The following is a 17,190-nucleotide window of genomic DNA, read 5'->3' as shown; positions in this document are numbered from 1 at the left end:
CTTTTTATATAAATGCTGCCCTTATTAGGGTTTGTCATATTTAGTAATGTGCATTATTCTTTTGTCATACAAATAATAATTATTTCAGAAAAAAGATTTGCCTATTTGATTTCATAGGTTTTTTTTATTTAGAATATGTTTTTATTTAAATGTGCACTTTATTGAGCTTTGATTTTAAAAAAGGTACTCCTGTTTTTATACAGTATTTATGTTCACTTAAATAAACGGTTTCAGTAAAACCACTTGTGACATGTCATGTTTGACTTTGACTGAACATTTGCTCTCACTTTGGGATAAAAATATCAGGATATATATCGTATACTGATATTCAGCATAAATATATGGGATATGACTTTTGGTCCATATCGCCCAGCCCTACTCAGAAGACATAAGAGTAAAGGCCAAAATAACAAGTAAAACAACCACATATTTTGGCGTATTATCATGTGATGCTTGAATAATAACAGTAGCATCACGGAACTTTTACATTTGATAAAAAAACAAAGCTGAAAAAAGGGGAAGTCAGACTGCAGCATCACTTTACAGGAACTCTTTCACCATTTCTTATATTTCAGCACCTCACAGCAAATTCAACTTCATATTTATAGCTATTATTTACTTCCTGGGGAAAAGCACGACAGCCTTCACACAGGAGCCACATCAGGAGGTGGAGAGGGAAGAAAACTACATAATAACGCCTTTTAGTCTCAGTTGATCTCAGCGCTTCCTGACTGAGCTCTGTGTGGGCTCTTATCGAGATGTGCAGGTGGCTGCTTCCCCCTTTATTTACACCCTACGCACACACTCACACACACTGAGGGCTGAGCCTGAAAAGGGAACCAAGATTGTGGCCTGAAATGATTGTGCAGTTCCCCTCTCTTTACCAATTTTTAAGCTGCAACCAGTTCCTGCATTTTACTGATCACGTTCAAGTTGCATGAAAATTCTCCTTTCTCCTCAACAAGCAACAGGTAAAAGCTGCACGGATTATCAAAGATAATCCTTTAAACCTTAAACCTTTTGTCATTAATCAATCTTTACCTTTGATCTACTTAAAATACCAAAACAATTTTAAAAAATCAATCCAAGAATAGCCAATGTTATTAATAGGCCTGTGTATGAGAGGACTTTCTGAAAATTACTAGCAACGAAGCTTGCAATGCAAAATAATCAAATGTCAAGTTATTTTCCTGAAAGATCTGCAACAGACTTAACAAGCAGCTTAACCCTAAATAGGGCACTCATTGAAATAATTGTAAATTCCAAATTTCAACCCTAGAGAATATTGGAGGATATTACATAATGCCAGAATGTGTAAAAAAACATACGAAAATAATATTTTGAGAAAAAAGTTTACAAGATTAAAGTGGCAAATCTACGAGAAAAAAATGCACAGATTTATGAGATTTAAAGTGGCGAATCTGGGAGAAAAAAGTTGCTTGTTTCCCACTTTTTTCTCGTAAATCTGCAACTTTTTTCGCACAGATTTGCCACTTTAAATCTCTTAAATCTGCAACTATTTTCCTTGTAGATTTGCCACTTTAATCTAGTAAATTTGTAACTTTGTTCTTGAAATATAACCTGAAGTTACCAAATATAGTTCTTTGCCCGATAAAGGTTAAACTGGAAAGAAGCCGTTATATAATAATAATAATAATAATGGTACAAAGTGAATGTGAAGCCATGGAGACTAGCTCCAAAAAAGCATTAGTTAATCTGGTTTAAAGATCAATTCAAGGAAATCATTATAAATAAATAACTGGAAGTGCTTTTCATTCTGCAGCCAACTGGGAGACAGATGAACAGACAGAAATAGTCTGCCCTAAGCTTCATTTATTGGCAACATTTTTCTTTTACAAAGGCTACTGATTTCTGTGGCAAGAACTTAATATATGATTAAAGCTAAAATAAGCATGTTTGGATCCAGTCAGATCCACTCTGGTATTAGATAAGTAGACACAAAGACCCAACATCTGCAGCAGTAAAACACGACCTGAGCCGACCTGATTAGAGTATAATTTGGACCTTGTCTGACTTACTGAATGCGACCAGCCCTCCCTCCCTCCCTCCCTGCACTGCAGACTGACCTGTCTGGCCAGCCTCCGGGCCTCCCAGTAAGGCTTGGACTCCTCCACAGCCTTGCCGATCTTCTTCACCAGTTCATCCAGCTTCACCGTGGCCTCGACCAGAACAGAGCGGAACTTCTGTCTTGCGTCCTGACAGAGAAAGAGAGAAAACTTCAGTAATTGAGTTCAACACCAACATGGGAGCATTCGGCAAAAATAAGGGTACCAACAGATTTGTTTAAAATGCTAGAGGACTCCAATGAACGTTGATAATCTCTAATCATGCAGATCAGCTGGTCAGGAGATGGCTGTTTTCAGCCTAAAACAAAACACTGAATAATGTAATTCCCCTAAACTCTGCATCAAACACACCTAATAAAAGCTTAACCTGAAACAGGCGACTGACAAAAAAACGCTTAGTGAAAAAAACGTATCAGTGTTTGTGAGCAGACAGCACCCTCCTGTTCACCGTCTGCTACATCAATAGGGGCGGCTGTGTGAGGTTGGTGGTTTGATCCCTGATCGTGGCAGCCTACATATCTAAGTATCCTTGAGCAATATAATGAACCCCTAATTGCTCCTAATGCTGATGGTGTGTGGATGAATTCCCAATGGTGGCAGGTGGCACCTGCACTGAAAAAAGTGTAACATGCAGTTGTTCATTCAAACTAATAAGTGTCCATTTAAAAGAGGAAAAAATATTGATTTGATTGGAAAAACTCATTCTTTTTGCATTTAGAGACATCAAGTTTGATTTATACTGAACTAAATATACGTCCTAAGGACCCAAAACAAAGTTTTTGATTTCTCTCAAGTTTTTATTTTCTTCTTCATGACCTGCAGGTAATATTTTTAGTTTGAGTCGAAAGCACTGTGCACTACACAGTCAGACCGTTTATGTAATATGTTGCATATAGTTCATATGTTAAAGATTTATAAATACATCTAATGTAATCTGTTGGCCAAGTGTCTTTTTTATAGAGTTTATAAAGGTGGGAAACAAAAATTTGTTAAGTCAAATAAAATTTGAAAAACATAGTTTGGGTACATGTAAATAAATTACCGTAACTGATGTCAATGCAAACATTAATTCAGTTAAAAGTGAATATATTAGGTTGTTTCAATTTAAATTTATTAGTTTGGTTCAATAAATAAAATGTTAAGAAACTGATTTGGATCAAGGCAAAGAATTAAGGTTGAGTCAAGTGCAGTATTATTGTTTACATCAACATAAAATAATTAGCCTCGGCCACCAGTATGAATGTGTGTGTGTGTGTGTGTGTGTGTGTGTGTGTGTGTGTGTGTGTGTGTGTGTGTGTGTGTAAAACACTTTGGATAAAAGCAATATATAAGTGCACTCCATTTACCATTTAACAGAGCTTAAATCTGTCTACAACTCGTCAATGAAATTGCTTCTGTCCAGCCTCTACACAGGTTTGTTGTTTTACACTTGCTACATCTCTTGACAGGGTGTTGCAGATCATCAGCCTTGACTTCATCTTTACTGATTGCTTGGAAAGTTGATTGTCAGTGACATGAAACTTGCTCTGCTGTGAGTAACAACTAGGGTTCCAAAAGAAACTTAATTTTGGGAATTTATGGGAACAAACTGGATTCAACAGAGAATTTAAAAAATTGAAGGCTGGCCCTTAACAGGGAACTCAATTATAGTTGGGAAAATATATTTTTTAGCATAATCTTGACTAAAACATGCTAATAAACTTGAATATCTGATATTCCTTAATCACATACACATAGCACACTGCTTACTGCAGGGCTCATCACATGTTCAATTTACCTCAACATTCATGTTTTTCTTGTTCAATGAAAGAATTGATTGTTCAATAAAATAAATTTAAACTTGAAAAAAATTCTCATTACAAATAAATCTGTTGAAATGTCATGGGTTTTTTATTTTATTTTGAATATTTCCAAAATTCCCCAACTAAACTTCCCATGGAAAGTTTCTGGAAATTTACCAGAATTTACTGGAAATGTTCCACCCCTTAGCAACCCTAGCTGTGAGTCACAACTTCTGAGAACTCAAGAATCTTAAACCTCCAACTTTCCGAGATAAAACTGCAAAAAAGTAGGTCTAACTAATAAGTAACACACTTTTGCTACCAACCATTAAACTTTATCTTATCTGGAGAAAGTATTCACACCATGTGGGAGATGAAGCCAACACAGTTTCTCTGAGAACAAGAGTGTCCCAATAAACACTGAAAAACAGACTAGGACCAATCTGGTGACAGCGGCCTGAGAAAAAAAAATGTCTGATATAATTTTGTTAACTGGTACAAATCAAACTGTTTGTTCCGTCTTAGAGAGCTTTGTTTGTCCATTGGTACTCGTCAAGGGGAGTTTAATAGACTGATATGCATTCAGCTCAGAAATCGGTTGTCTAATTGTCATAAAGGGTACACAACTTTCGAAGTACAAAAACAAAAACAAGCAAGAAGAAAAACAGGTCAGAAACTGCACGGATCCCTACAGGGAAAGTCTCTCTTCAATTTCCAACCGTCTTTCGCAGGGTCAGTTATACAAGTGACATCAGGGGCGGGGAAGATGTGGCAGCACTGGGCTCAATCTCAAGGCCCTTGTGTGAAAAAACAAGCTCAACCATGCTGTCCCCAAACATACCCTCCAGTTAGATAAAAAAAATGCTTTTGTAGGATTTCCTTTTTTAGGAGATAAGCACACACGCACTTGTCCTCAAACAATCTCTCTTTATCTGGAGCAGGGCAAGGAATACTTATGTGAATACTTCCTTACAAATGTAACAATGACCCATGCAAGAAGCAGGAAATGTGTCAATCAGTGTGTTTGAAAGGTTGTATGTGATGAGGTTAAGAATTACCCAAATAACTACACCAACAGTGGTTTTCTGCTTAAAATGAAAACGGTGAGAGTATAATCTCTATCACCCAGAGGGAACAACCCCATAAGAAAAGGTCTGATGGGTTTATGGAGGCTATAAAAGGTTCACATTCAGACATGTACACTGTCGTAGGATATCTAGAGGCTTCTTCTGGACTCCAGACTGAAGGGGAGTTCCAGACATTTTAACCTCATGGGTCACAGGTTTCAAGAGGAGATAGTAGTTGAAAAGTCATAACAGGACAAGGTCATTCCTAACCATGGGTCTTATCAAAAAAACAACAACTTTCTCACGGTTAGTCCCAGACCCACAAACCAGAAAGACACATTTAAAAGCTAATGGTGTTTCTCTAGCTGGGTACAAGTCCTCTGAACCCATGCCCAGTTCTTAAATATGTTCAAATAGGTGTGGTGGTGCAGAAACACCATCTTCCCACAGAGCTACGAGCTGATATGCACTAGCAACAAGAAAGAGAAGCAGAAATTTGGCCGCAAAACTGACAAACAAAACCATGGGTCTGTTTTGAACGTCCAACATTGCAATTGGTGACACAACATGTCTTAAAATTGATTGTTGCACACCAATTTGCAGATAAAGTTGCAAAATCGTCAGTGCTATCTAGAGTTTGCAGTTTGCAGATGGGATTAATGCGTCTGAAAAAAAAATGTGGCGTTTGTTTTGACTCTTGAAACATGTCGACATGAGCCAGATGGATGTCTGATGTTGCAAATTCAATAAAAGAGACTCCAGACTGGTTTTCATACACAAGGATGTTACAGCTGCTGAATACCATCTCAGGGTTTATTATGTTTCTGATTGGGCATTAATTTCTGAGGCTGAATTCTTCTTAACTTAACTAGGCTATGACAAATTCATCTTAATTCATAAAGATCCAGGCTATCGTTGCTAGGATATTATACCACACAAGTGCAGTTAAGTACCATGTGTTCAAGTGTTACCCGTTTTTTAAAGCCATAACAGTCCACAAAGTCACACTGAAGTTAAACTTCCCCTTAAGGTGGCACATTTTACACGAACACTTCTAGCACAAATCACCAGTAGCAGAAATAAAGGTTCAGATCCTAATCAAGAGCAAGTAGAAGTAAAGGGGTCGAAGGTCAGCTGCAGCAGAAGTCCCCGCACTGTACTACAGATCATGCATAATGGAGAAGTACTGCATATAAAAATAAAAGTCAGGTTATGGAGGCGCATATTTAAATAAGGCAGCAACACGGTCTGGAGGAGGCAGAGCAACGAGACTGTTTCTCTGCTGCAGTATTATATATTCACCCGGAGCACAAGATGTCTGTTTATTGTTCCATGTTCATTAGAATTCTACGGACATTAGACGTGCCTGAGAGACAGCTGTTACCTTTTGGTGAACTTTAGAGCTGGGAGCAGAGAAAGCCTCTGAGGCCGGCGGTGTGGGATCTCATTATAAAGAGACTGAAGAGAAAGTGCAGCTGCTTTTGTGTTTAAAGAAAGGGCAAAAATGATGGAAGTGGTCACCAATGGTCTGGAGACATAATGCCATCAAGTAAATAAGATTTACTGAAGCTTATGATTAGTGCAAGAGAATTCGTCTGTAACATTTCAAATGAATAGCCACTAGGTGTTTAGTTCCAAGGATTATAGTTATGAACCAACTGTGGGTATCAGACTTATTGTATGATATCTGGACATGACTAGGATCATTTTGGCTGACACTGGTTGTGTTTCCATGCAGGTTTGTATGCTTAATAATGCCATCAACACTTTAGCCAACATGATGTGCCCAATGAACAGAAATAAAACAATTTCTGTTCTTTTATTCTTTGAGCACTGTTTTTTTAACATTCATGTGTGAATATATATATATATATATATTTTATTTATTGATTTGATTAGGACAATGTACATTAATCAATATATCAGCAAAAGCATCAATATAAATATGGCGGGGTTAGCACAGTTGCTAATTTTCACCTGTTGTCCTAAGGCATGTACAAAAAACATACAATATACCATGACAAAAACACATACACAAAAAATAAATCCCGATTCACATCGAGGTTAAAAGTTCATACATAGAATAGAAAAGACAAAGAGGTTACCCATGAGAGCAGGTCTGGGTTGTTTTCAACCACTGTTTTAGGGTATTTTTAAAGGTGGTGTACCTGTCACAGTTTCTAATATGAGGTGGCAGCGTGTTCCACCACTGTGTTCCTCTGATGGACACCACCATTTGGCCAAATTTAGTTCTGGGCCGTTGTATGTGACAGTTTCCCCTAGTCAGTGCTCTGGTGTTTACTCTAGGGGAGTTTTTCTTTATGAAATCCTATAATGGTGTAGGGGATAGTCCATGCAAAACCTTAAAAAATATTCTCAAGAATGAAGGGTTCATTGCTCTTTGAAAGGGTGTACTCGCATTATAATCCTATTATATCATTATATCATTGACACAAATTGGTCTTAAAATTACAGTAATGTAGTTTCTCCCAATAATTTCTGGGACACAATTTCTTCTAAGACAAATAGTTATGGTAACAGGCTGAGAACCAATACTCCATCTCCAGTATAATTATGCAACCAAGTGGTCATGTTGATGCATTGATGTAACATAACAAAGATGTTCTTGTCTGCACCAGTGCTTAATGAACATTGCATCACTGTGCTGATCATCTTAGAGACTTGCAAGTAGAGCAATTAATCACCTTTGTAATGCATTGTGTCAGGTTATTCTCCCAGTAAATAAAGCATCAATAATAATCTGATCTGACTTTAGCAACCATTACTAGCCACAGCAGCCTGTTCAGCTCTGGACTGATCATCATATTGAAGAAGAGGTGCATCATATAGAATATAATATAGATCTATGTTGTGCATGGGGTTTGGGGTCTCTTCTTAAAACCCACCTCTTCTTGTTGGCTTTTAACACCACGTAGAGTGTTGATCTTATGTTGATTTTATGTTGATTTTATGATTTTATGATTTTATGAGTTTTTGTTTTTATTGTATTCATGCATATTTTATTTTGTGCGGGCAGTACATTTTACATTTTATTTTATTTATTTTTATCCCATTTTTAATTTATTTTATCTTATTGCATCTTACTGATCTATTGTTTACTACATCTCTTTGTATTGTGTTATGTATTTATTGTTTGTGCAGCACTTTGGAAACCTTGTGTTTGCTAAAATTGTGCTATATAAATAAAGGGGATTGGATTGGATTGGATTGAGGGAGATTGTGCATTTAAAAAAATCCAACTTTTGTGTAGTCTGAGTGGTCGTCTTGTCGTTAGAGCAAATTATTTTTTGCGGTATGACATAGCACTGAATTAGCATGACATCATGTGTGTAGCCATTAAATATATTATATTATTTCAGATCCTTGTCGTTTCATTTTTCATGCTCCATGTTTCTCATTTTTTATTTGAGTACATTAAAAAGCTAGAAGAAAGTGGCATTTTTTACCAACTCATCCAGTTAACCGGAATCAGCCAGCTTAGCTATTATTACTGTGATATGCACAGACAAACAAACAAACGTTTGCACTGTCAGGCGTTTGGTAATCCACTTTGGATTTGGACGGGTTCAGTGTCTGAATTCAATTACAAAAGATCAAAAAACAATGTTTCACAGTTAATTTGCTGAACTTTAAAGACGCGCTAAAAAGGGGAACTTGTGACACTTGATGCCAAAGTACCAAAATAAGACTTTCTTATTTAACCTACTGGAGAGCTCTGCCAAAACCTGCTTACTGACAAATTGTGTTAGTGTTTCATCAAGCCAACAACAGGCTGTGACAGAGAGGCTCGAAAACAAGAAAACACAAAAGAAAAACATCTAATTCTGGCTTCTATTGAACTTATTTAAACATTTTTGTCCTTTAGTTCCTCTGACTGGCTTACAAAGAAATGCATTTTCTCCGGCCACATGTTTTACCGTGTGTCGGGAGAATTCAAGGACAAAAAAAAAACAGCAGAGCCTCTTGAAAAAACTTTTCAGTGTATTATAAATCAAATGTGTTGGAGAAAGGCTATACAGACAGCTAAAACCAAGTATAGTGTACAGTTTGCTTTGGATATTTTATCCTCATTTTGGTGGTATCGGCCCTTCAGACTCCTAAACTTATGAGAATATTTACTTAGATAATTAATCAAGTGAGACGTAGGCTCATTTTCCTATTGACTTACATACAAAAACTTGAATGCACTTATTGTAAGTCGCTTTGGACAAAAGTGTCAGCTAAATGACATGTAATGTAATGTAATGTAACAAATAGACTTCTTTTTGCAACCAGTGGAGTCGCCCCCTGATGGCCATTAGGAAGAATGCCACTTGTAACAAACTAAACTAACTCACAGACAAAAGAGGAAACCGTACAGTATCCAGCACTCTGGATTTCAAGTGAAACAGTAAATGTGGTGGTTAAAGTGCTGACTTTCACTTTAAGGGAAGGAAGGAATCATGACCTTTTATACCCTTCGTGACAGCCTATAAAAATAGGGCCACAGTTTCCACACAGTTTATCTAATGTGGATGTGAACGCCCTCGATTTAAGCTGAAAGTCAGCAGTTTAATCTCATGTCATTGTACTTCCAGACTGATCTATAAATAGCACATTGAGCGTAACACGGGTTATAAAAGCTACACACAGCTATGAGAAATATTTCTTATATAAATGGAGCATCTCTTTGTCCCCTCCTCTGCCCTCACTGTCTCTTCGAGTAGACTGCATTGCAGAGTCTCCGTCCTCCCACTCAGGCCTCGGACGCTCTCACTGTGACGCACTTCACCTTGTCAACATGTCAGAACCCTGAGGCGCGGTGTCTAGAACATTGTGTCATTATCTGCTATATTTATTATCATTTGCATCTCTGTTATGAAAGTGCATTAGTGTCCTCATAACACCAAAGTCCCCTTGACACCGGACTCATTATTACTCCAGTCACTCTGCCTCTTCCTTCCTAATCAAATGCCTCTTTAGGTGATCTCACACTAGCTGCTGCTGCTGCTGCTGCTGCTGCAGGTTTCAGTTAGGGAGCTAAACTACAGGGAGCCCTGTCAGTGGAAAACTGGAACGATTGGGTGAATAGGGAAGAGATTAATCCTGGCAGGGAATCAGCAAAGGATTTGAGAAGTGGGTCTGTTTCTGTGGGCAGCTGATGAGCAGAGTAAACAGAGAAACTGGACTTTAACAGGAATATCTGTTATCACAAGCGTCTGTCCTCCTTCACAGCAAGACACAAAAATCATTTTCACTATGCATTAATCTGCAAATTATTATCCTGATTAATAAAGTAATTATTTAGAAAATTTTGAAAAATGCCCATCATGAGCTTCCAGAGCACAACATGAAGTCTCCAAATAGCATTTTTTTTTTTCAAAAATAGTCTAAAAAGCAACCGTTTCCTCTTAACTATCGTAGAGAAATAATAAATATTGACATTTTAGAAGATGGAACAGTATGATTTATTGCATCTTTGCTTAAATAATCGTGAAATAATTTTCTCTATTATTCAATTTGTCTGGCGAACAGTCACAAAATTCCCCATTTTTTCAATGACGATGTTTTCAATTGTCTTGTTTTATCAAACCAACAGTCTTAAATCCAGAAGAATAAATTGACTCATAAATAATGCCCAAAAAAAACAAAACAAAAAGTTCACAATTAAGAAGCTGGAATTTTTGGCCTTCCTGTTTTAAAAAACGTTCCATATGAAAATTGTCAAAATTGTAAACTAAATATTTCCGCTATAAAGAACAGAAAGTCAGGTGTTTTCCTTTCTTTCCTTCCTTTTTTTATTTGCTTTTTATTTGCATTTGATTTCTCTTTTTTTTTGCTGCAATTTAATTTTTAAGTGCTGAATTAATACTTTTGTTCATTTCAGCATTTCTTGGCGTTGTTGTTGTCAGAAATTTTTCTCTTACTTATCGGTCCAGATCTTTAAAGCTCACATGCTCCATCTCAAGAAATCCAATAACTCGTCCAGTGTCTGAGTCCTGGTTTGACTGACCGGACAGTTTCAGAGCTTGTCCCCTCTCTGACAGCAGACATCTTTGTTGGACATGAAAACAACCTGACTTGTTTTTGTAGCTTGTGGAGCCATAAAAAAAGGCCAGTAACATCAATCAGTCAAGGTTCAACCATCGACACAGTGTTGAACACATCAAGCACATGGCCGAGTATCTAGAGGGACAACAGAAAAGACAAAAACTGAGAAGACTCTCTGCTCCAAACTAGGGATGTCACGATTATTCGTTACGATTAGTTATGGCTGGGTGATATATCGATATAAAAGATATATCAATGTATTTTTAAATGTGATATGGAATTAGACCATATCGGATATACTGACATAGTTTACTTTTATCTATTTCTTAATATATATTACTAGGGTTTGTCATATTTATTTATTTAATAAAGTTTGTTATTCTTTTCCCATAGAAATATATTTTTTTACAGAAAAAGATTGGCCTATTTTACTTAATAGCCTATTTTTATTTAAGATATTTTTTTTATTTAAATGTGCACTTTATGGAGCTTTGATTTTTTTTTTAAAAAAGGTACTCCTGTTGTAATACAGTATTTATGTTCACTTAAATAAACAGTTTCAATAAAACTACTTGTGACATGTCATATTTGACTTTGACTGAACATTTGCTCTCACTTTGCGATAAAATATCGGGATATATATCGGATAGCGATATTCAGCCTAAATATATCAGGATATGACTTTTGGTCCATATCGCCCAGCCCTACGATTAGTTAATCGTAACGTTTCCTAAATACAGCCAATTTCCAGAAAAGATTATGCTGGAACCATGTCGGAGGTGACAGGGGGTAATGCATGGAAGGGGAAGAGCTATTCCTTCCGAAAAAACATGTAAAATCATCCGCGTGGGAATGTTTTGGCTACCCAAAAAATGAACAAAGTGTCATTGTTGAAGCCGGTCTGCCCAGGTGTTTAACATGCCACAAAAAGTTGCTGTTAAAACAGACAATACATCAAACATGTTTCAACACCTGCAGGATAACCACATGGTGTTGCACGACAAGGATAAATAGTAACTGGGTTAAATCATGTCAATGTTTACCTAACATAACAATGAATTTGTAGAAAATACATACCAAGTCATTTGACGTTAATTGTGTGCGACACTGATTGGGCATACAGTGTAACGAGACGAGTTAAGCCGCATCACATAACATTACGTAAAGCCGAACATGTCTCATAGTAGTGAGTGAGTCGTAAAACAGTTTCAGTGTCACTGTGCAATGGCCTGTATAAGAAAAAGTGATATAATCTTCTAAAGGTCCTCAGTCAGTGAACATTTATCATTACCTTTTGTTTCTGTATTGAGCAAACAGCAGTAAAAGCACTATGGGATGTCCCTTTCATTTATTACTCATTCATTCGTGGCAATGTAATTTAATAATACAATTAAAGGACCAAAATAATAGATATATATTTTTATCTGGCCACATAAGATTAGATAAACAAATTATTAAAATGGTTAATATAGCTAAAAATAGCTTAAACATTTAGTATATATGACATTCCCCCTGGGATTATTATAATTTTTCTTGTACTTTTTTGGTTACTTTACATTGTTGCTATATTATTTTGTTATGAGAGCATCAAAACAGGTAAATAAATAAAATAATAAGATGTATAAGGAGTGTTCATGTGATTTAACTTATTCATAGAAGTGTGAAATTAATTAATGCAAAAATAATCTTGATAATCGTAATATCTAGATTATTTCTCTGACAATAATCGTACCAAGAAAATCTATGATCGTGACATCCCTACTCCAAACCAACCAGTGGTCGTGATCCAAACCACTGACTCTGAATGTCAGTTTCTAGTTTCACTTCATATTTATGGTACATATTTACAAAATGACTTGAATGAACCATGGTTCAGTTCACTTTTATTTGCTGGTGTTATGTAAATAAGGAAAAATTGGGGGTCATTTTTCTGGGTTTTACAAAATCAACTCCAAGAACATTCAAGGTAGATTAACTTAATGTAATAACTTTACATAAATTAACTTAGTAATGAAGACAACACTACATGTTGCTGACAATGACTTTGTCCCTTTGTAAAGTCAAATTTAGCATGATTTGTCATATTGTACCTGACTAAGGCAATACATTCACATTATTTCTTCTCTGTTGAATAGTTTTTTGGGTTACCAAGAAAAGTGTGTTGTGTAAAAAAAGTTTTCATACAGGTGCATATCAGACAGCATAGACAATGATAACAAATGTCTGTGATCTGCAGTCACTCAACTGATGCGATATTTTCAAGACTAAACAATTATTAAAATCTGCAGAATAATCAATAATGAAAGTTCCAGCATCATTTCAAATCTAGGTAGGGCCGAGTAGTATGACAATATACATCGTGAAAATTACAAAAAAGTCCACTGTATATGTATTTTCTGCATCATAACTATAAAGATCTGGAAAAACCAGCATTACAGCAATATTTACGTAATTTGGACAAATTTTATGTTCTGGTAGCGAAGTTGGAGCCACCAAAAGTTTGTTTTTCTAACATGTAGTTTACAAAATTAGACTTTACCACAGGGTTATTTCACATAAACGTATTGTTTACTGAATTCCAGAAAACATTGTATATATATATATATATATATATATATATATATATATATATATATATATATATATATATATTGCAATCAAGATATAAAATTAGCTATATCAGGATAGAATATTTTGGCCATGTCGCCCAGCCTTACTTTCAGGTTTTCCACAATAATTCAACCATTTCTTCCTTCTCTGCCGACAAAATATGATAACAGATATAAACTGAGTTCCCTAACAATGTTTCTTCACAATTGATTGCATATAAAAGTGTTATTGGTGGACCTGCTGTAGTACCGAGTCAATCACTTTCTCACTAAATAAATACATCCATCACTGACAACAACCTGCTCAAACACAAAGTAATGAGCTGTTCACTCCAGCCTCTCATTAACACGGTGAATGCTGTGGAGCCTGACCAGACTTTGGACTCTCACCTCTGTAAAGCTTCATACTGCTGACCCACATAAAAGCAAACCATCACACTTAACTGGGTTTTAATGGGATTCAAAGATCACTTATGCAAGTTGAGCAGCGTTGATGGCCCGAGTTACTGACTCTGAACCCTGGCTGCTTCATTACCACAGCTGTCAGTAAAATCACATTAAATGCCGATATGAGTTTATTGCAACACATTATGTCAGTGTCTCCATAGAGGACAACTTCTTGTACATCTAAACCTGCTGACACAGGACAAAATGTGAACTTCACAAACATTTTGGCCTGCAGACGGAGCAAAGGTCCAGCTATAATTCAGAGAAAACTGCTGTATCTGCACACACGGTTTAAAAACAACACTTCTGTGACAGGCTGTCAGAGCTGAGGTGAAGAGGAGATGTGGAGTGACAGCGGTGACGTGGGCTCCGTTACACGCTCCGTCTGACAAGCGGGTAAAATCAGACACGCTGCTCCAACACTCAGATAACCTGCAGACACGTCCGATGCACATGGCTCTGTGTGTGTGTGTGTGTGTGTGTGTGTGTGTGTGTGTGTGTGTGTGTGTGTGTGTATGTGTGAGACTGACCTCCAGCTCCGTCTCACATCTGTTGATGTCGTCGGTGGACTGGTTGAGTTTCTCCAGCTCCCCCTGCAAGACAGGGAACACAGAGGTGAAGCAACAGAAAGTAAAAGAGGAGAAATTGGAGTATTATAATATTTGAAAATAATAAGAGAACCAGCAACATCTGGAATGATTTAAAAGGAACATAAAAAAATACTAGAATTCATATTAAACCAAGGTAACTGTCTGATGTTTACATTACTCCATTTTCTTTAAGAATAAATTACTAAAAATAAATATACAATAAGCAAAAGGATGATGATCTCTCCTGATATAGATTCTGATACTTTAAATAGGAGCATCTGTAGCTGTCTGGCCCTCACCAGATGTGCTTAATAAACTCAGTATCAACATCAAAACCAATCCAGTGAACCGAAGCATCCCTGAATATTTTCAGTAATTTCTCCAGTAAAAATAAAATTGTTCTCTTTTTATAAAATGACTTTAGACTAAATGGTTTTATGGTGTTTTTACTCTTGCTTAAACATAATTAGCATACTTTTTTTTTTAACTGAATAATAAATCCATCAGTGGTTCCCGCCCTGCAGGGTAAATAATTTATCTGCTGAACCAAACTATGTTTATATCCTCTGACTTTTAGCTGCTTTTTCCCCGACTAAATCCTTTTGCCTCTAAAATGATTAAAATAAAGGGAAAGAAAATATCTTTGGCCTAACTGGTGACGAGGGGCACAAGAGCATATATCTTTGTTTTAAGGGATCATGAGCCAGAAGGGTGGGAATAATCCTCATAATAATAATAATAATAATACATTAAATATAGATATTGCTTTTTTAGATACCCAAAGACGCTTTAGTCCATTGAAAGGGAAACAATACATTCGTGATAATGGAAATTATTTTTATTATTTCTATATGTATATATACATACACATACAGTGGACGACTGTGATATAAATTAATAAGCACCATCTCACAGGCTAAACTGTTTCTCAGTATTTATAAAGCAGAATCATTCAACAACTTTAATAATCTATTAATAATTTAAGTATTTTCAAGAATAAAACACCAAGAAATCACAGGTTCAAGCTTCTCAATTCTGTTTCAGGTAATTGTTAAACAATATGTTCCTGGTCAAAGACGTTACCTTTGGTTTGGAGAATAAATAACTTAATATCTTAAATTTAAGAAAATTAAAATATAAAAATAATAATAATAATAAATAACCTGCTGATGAATCAATAATGTTATAATGGTTAGATTGCAGACCTAATGGATATCTTTTTTTTTTTTTTTTTTTAGATAAAACAGAAAATTAACCTGCAACTATTATGGCAATGATTAATCAGTAATTTTTTTAGACAAAAATTCTTTAAGTGATAATAACCTCTTTTTTCTCTCTGTACTCACTTCCATATGTCTTCTTCACAATATAAATGCTCGAGATTAATTCATTTTTATCATTTTATCAATTTTTCCTTTGAACATCGTTGAAATTCTGTAACATTATTTTGAAAAAGTTCAGCACAAACATATGTTTCTTAACTAATCTTTTAATATTGTTGGCTATTAATAAATGACAAATATTACTTATATTACTTTCTTTTTGTCTATTTGAGCACAAATGTCCCTCTTTTTCTATGAACTCCATCAGTATAGAGTGGACTGGCTCTCTGACATATATGTATCAGAACCAGATTAACCAGAAATTAACCAGAAACTGTCACAACTGCAAGATATTCTAGAAAAACATGCAACATTTCATGCATTTCAAACAAGAGAAAATGCAGAAGCTGCACCATGCTAGGACTTTGTTCTCTGTGCTGTTAGCTCACTGACAGACACACAGGCGCGCTGGCTGGACTACAATGAATCCGGATCAATGAAAACCACTATGAGCACTGTGGATGTAAAGATCAGTCACCTGGATTCTGGGGTCCACTTCTTCGTCTTCATATTCGGCCTCGTCGTCCGTCCTGAGCTCCTTCTCTAAATGATCCATGTTGGAGGTGAAGGACAGATGTGACAAACCGAACAAAGAGACGTTACTACGGGTCTCACAGGGAGCACAGAGCCGTCTGTCTCATCACACGTCGGGTTCACAAGCCGTGCTGTGTGTGCTTCTAGTTAATTTATTTTAAAAGAAGCGTTTTTCGAAGAGGAACATCTCGGCTTGTGTCCACTGGGAAGCCGAGCAGCAGCAACGTATGTCTCCGCTCAGCTCTCCCTCCACACTGAACACTGAGCTCAGCGCTGAAAGCTCCGGAGCTCCGCTTCAGACCGGGAACGCCCCCTTCAGAGGTATGAGGGGTAAATAGTGCCCTATAGTGGCCAGGCCGATTAGGAATATCGTCACACTGTTAAAATAATCGCCTAAATCATTTTTTCAAGTTTTGCAGGAAACACAAAAAACTTCACCAAAACTGTAACATATGACATTTATTGATCATTTCACTCAAAAATGGTAACAAAGGATGACTATTGGCATAGTAATAGCCTAACACTATGTGTAAATTACGTAATTTAAGAGAAATAAATGTCAGAAACATGACATGACAAGTATCATGAGCATTAATGTTACTTCATTCATGACACATCCCATGTCATGTTTATGACACGCTC

At 36.3% G+C, this 17,190-nt stretch overlaps 1 protein-coding gene across 1 annotated transcript in view; it reads right to left on the bottom strand.

Moving 5' to 3' along the window:
- sh3bp5b (SH3-domain binding protein 5b (BTK-associated)) overlaps positions 1 to 16,798 on the bottom strand; it is a 55,159-nt gene extending 38,361 nt beyond the window's left edge. The window contains exons 1-3 of the mRNA XM_059339711.1: positions 16,493 to 16,798; positions 14,573 to 14,635; positions 2,088 to 2,216 (exon numbers count right to left, since the gene is read on the bottom strand). Coding sequence (XP_059195694.1) covers positions 2,088 to 2,216; positions 14,573 to 14,635; positions 16,493 to 16,570 — 270 coding nt within the window. The 5' untranslated portion in view covers positions 16,571 to 16,798. The remainder of the gene's footprint in view (positions 1 to 2,087; positions 2,217 to 14,572; positions 14,636 to 16,492) is intronic.
- Between the last annotated feature and the right edge of the window lie 392 nt (positions 16,799 to 17,190).

Source organism: Centropristis striata, chromosome 8 (genome assembly GCF_030273125.1).
Source record: "Centropristis striata isolate RG_2023a ecotype Rhode Island chromosome 8, C.striata_1.0, whole genome shotgun sequence".
NCBI lineage: Eukaryota > Metazoa > Chordata > Actinopteri > Perciformes > Serranidae > Centropristis > Centropristis striata.
The sequence above is the reverse complement of the archived record's forward strand: the minus strand, read 5'-3'. Positions and strand labels throughout refer to the sequence as shown.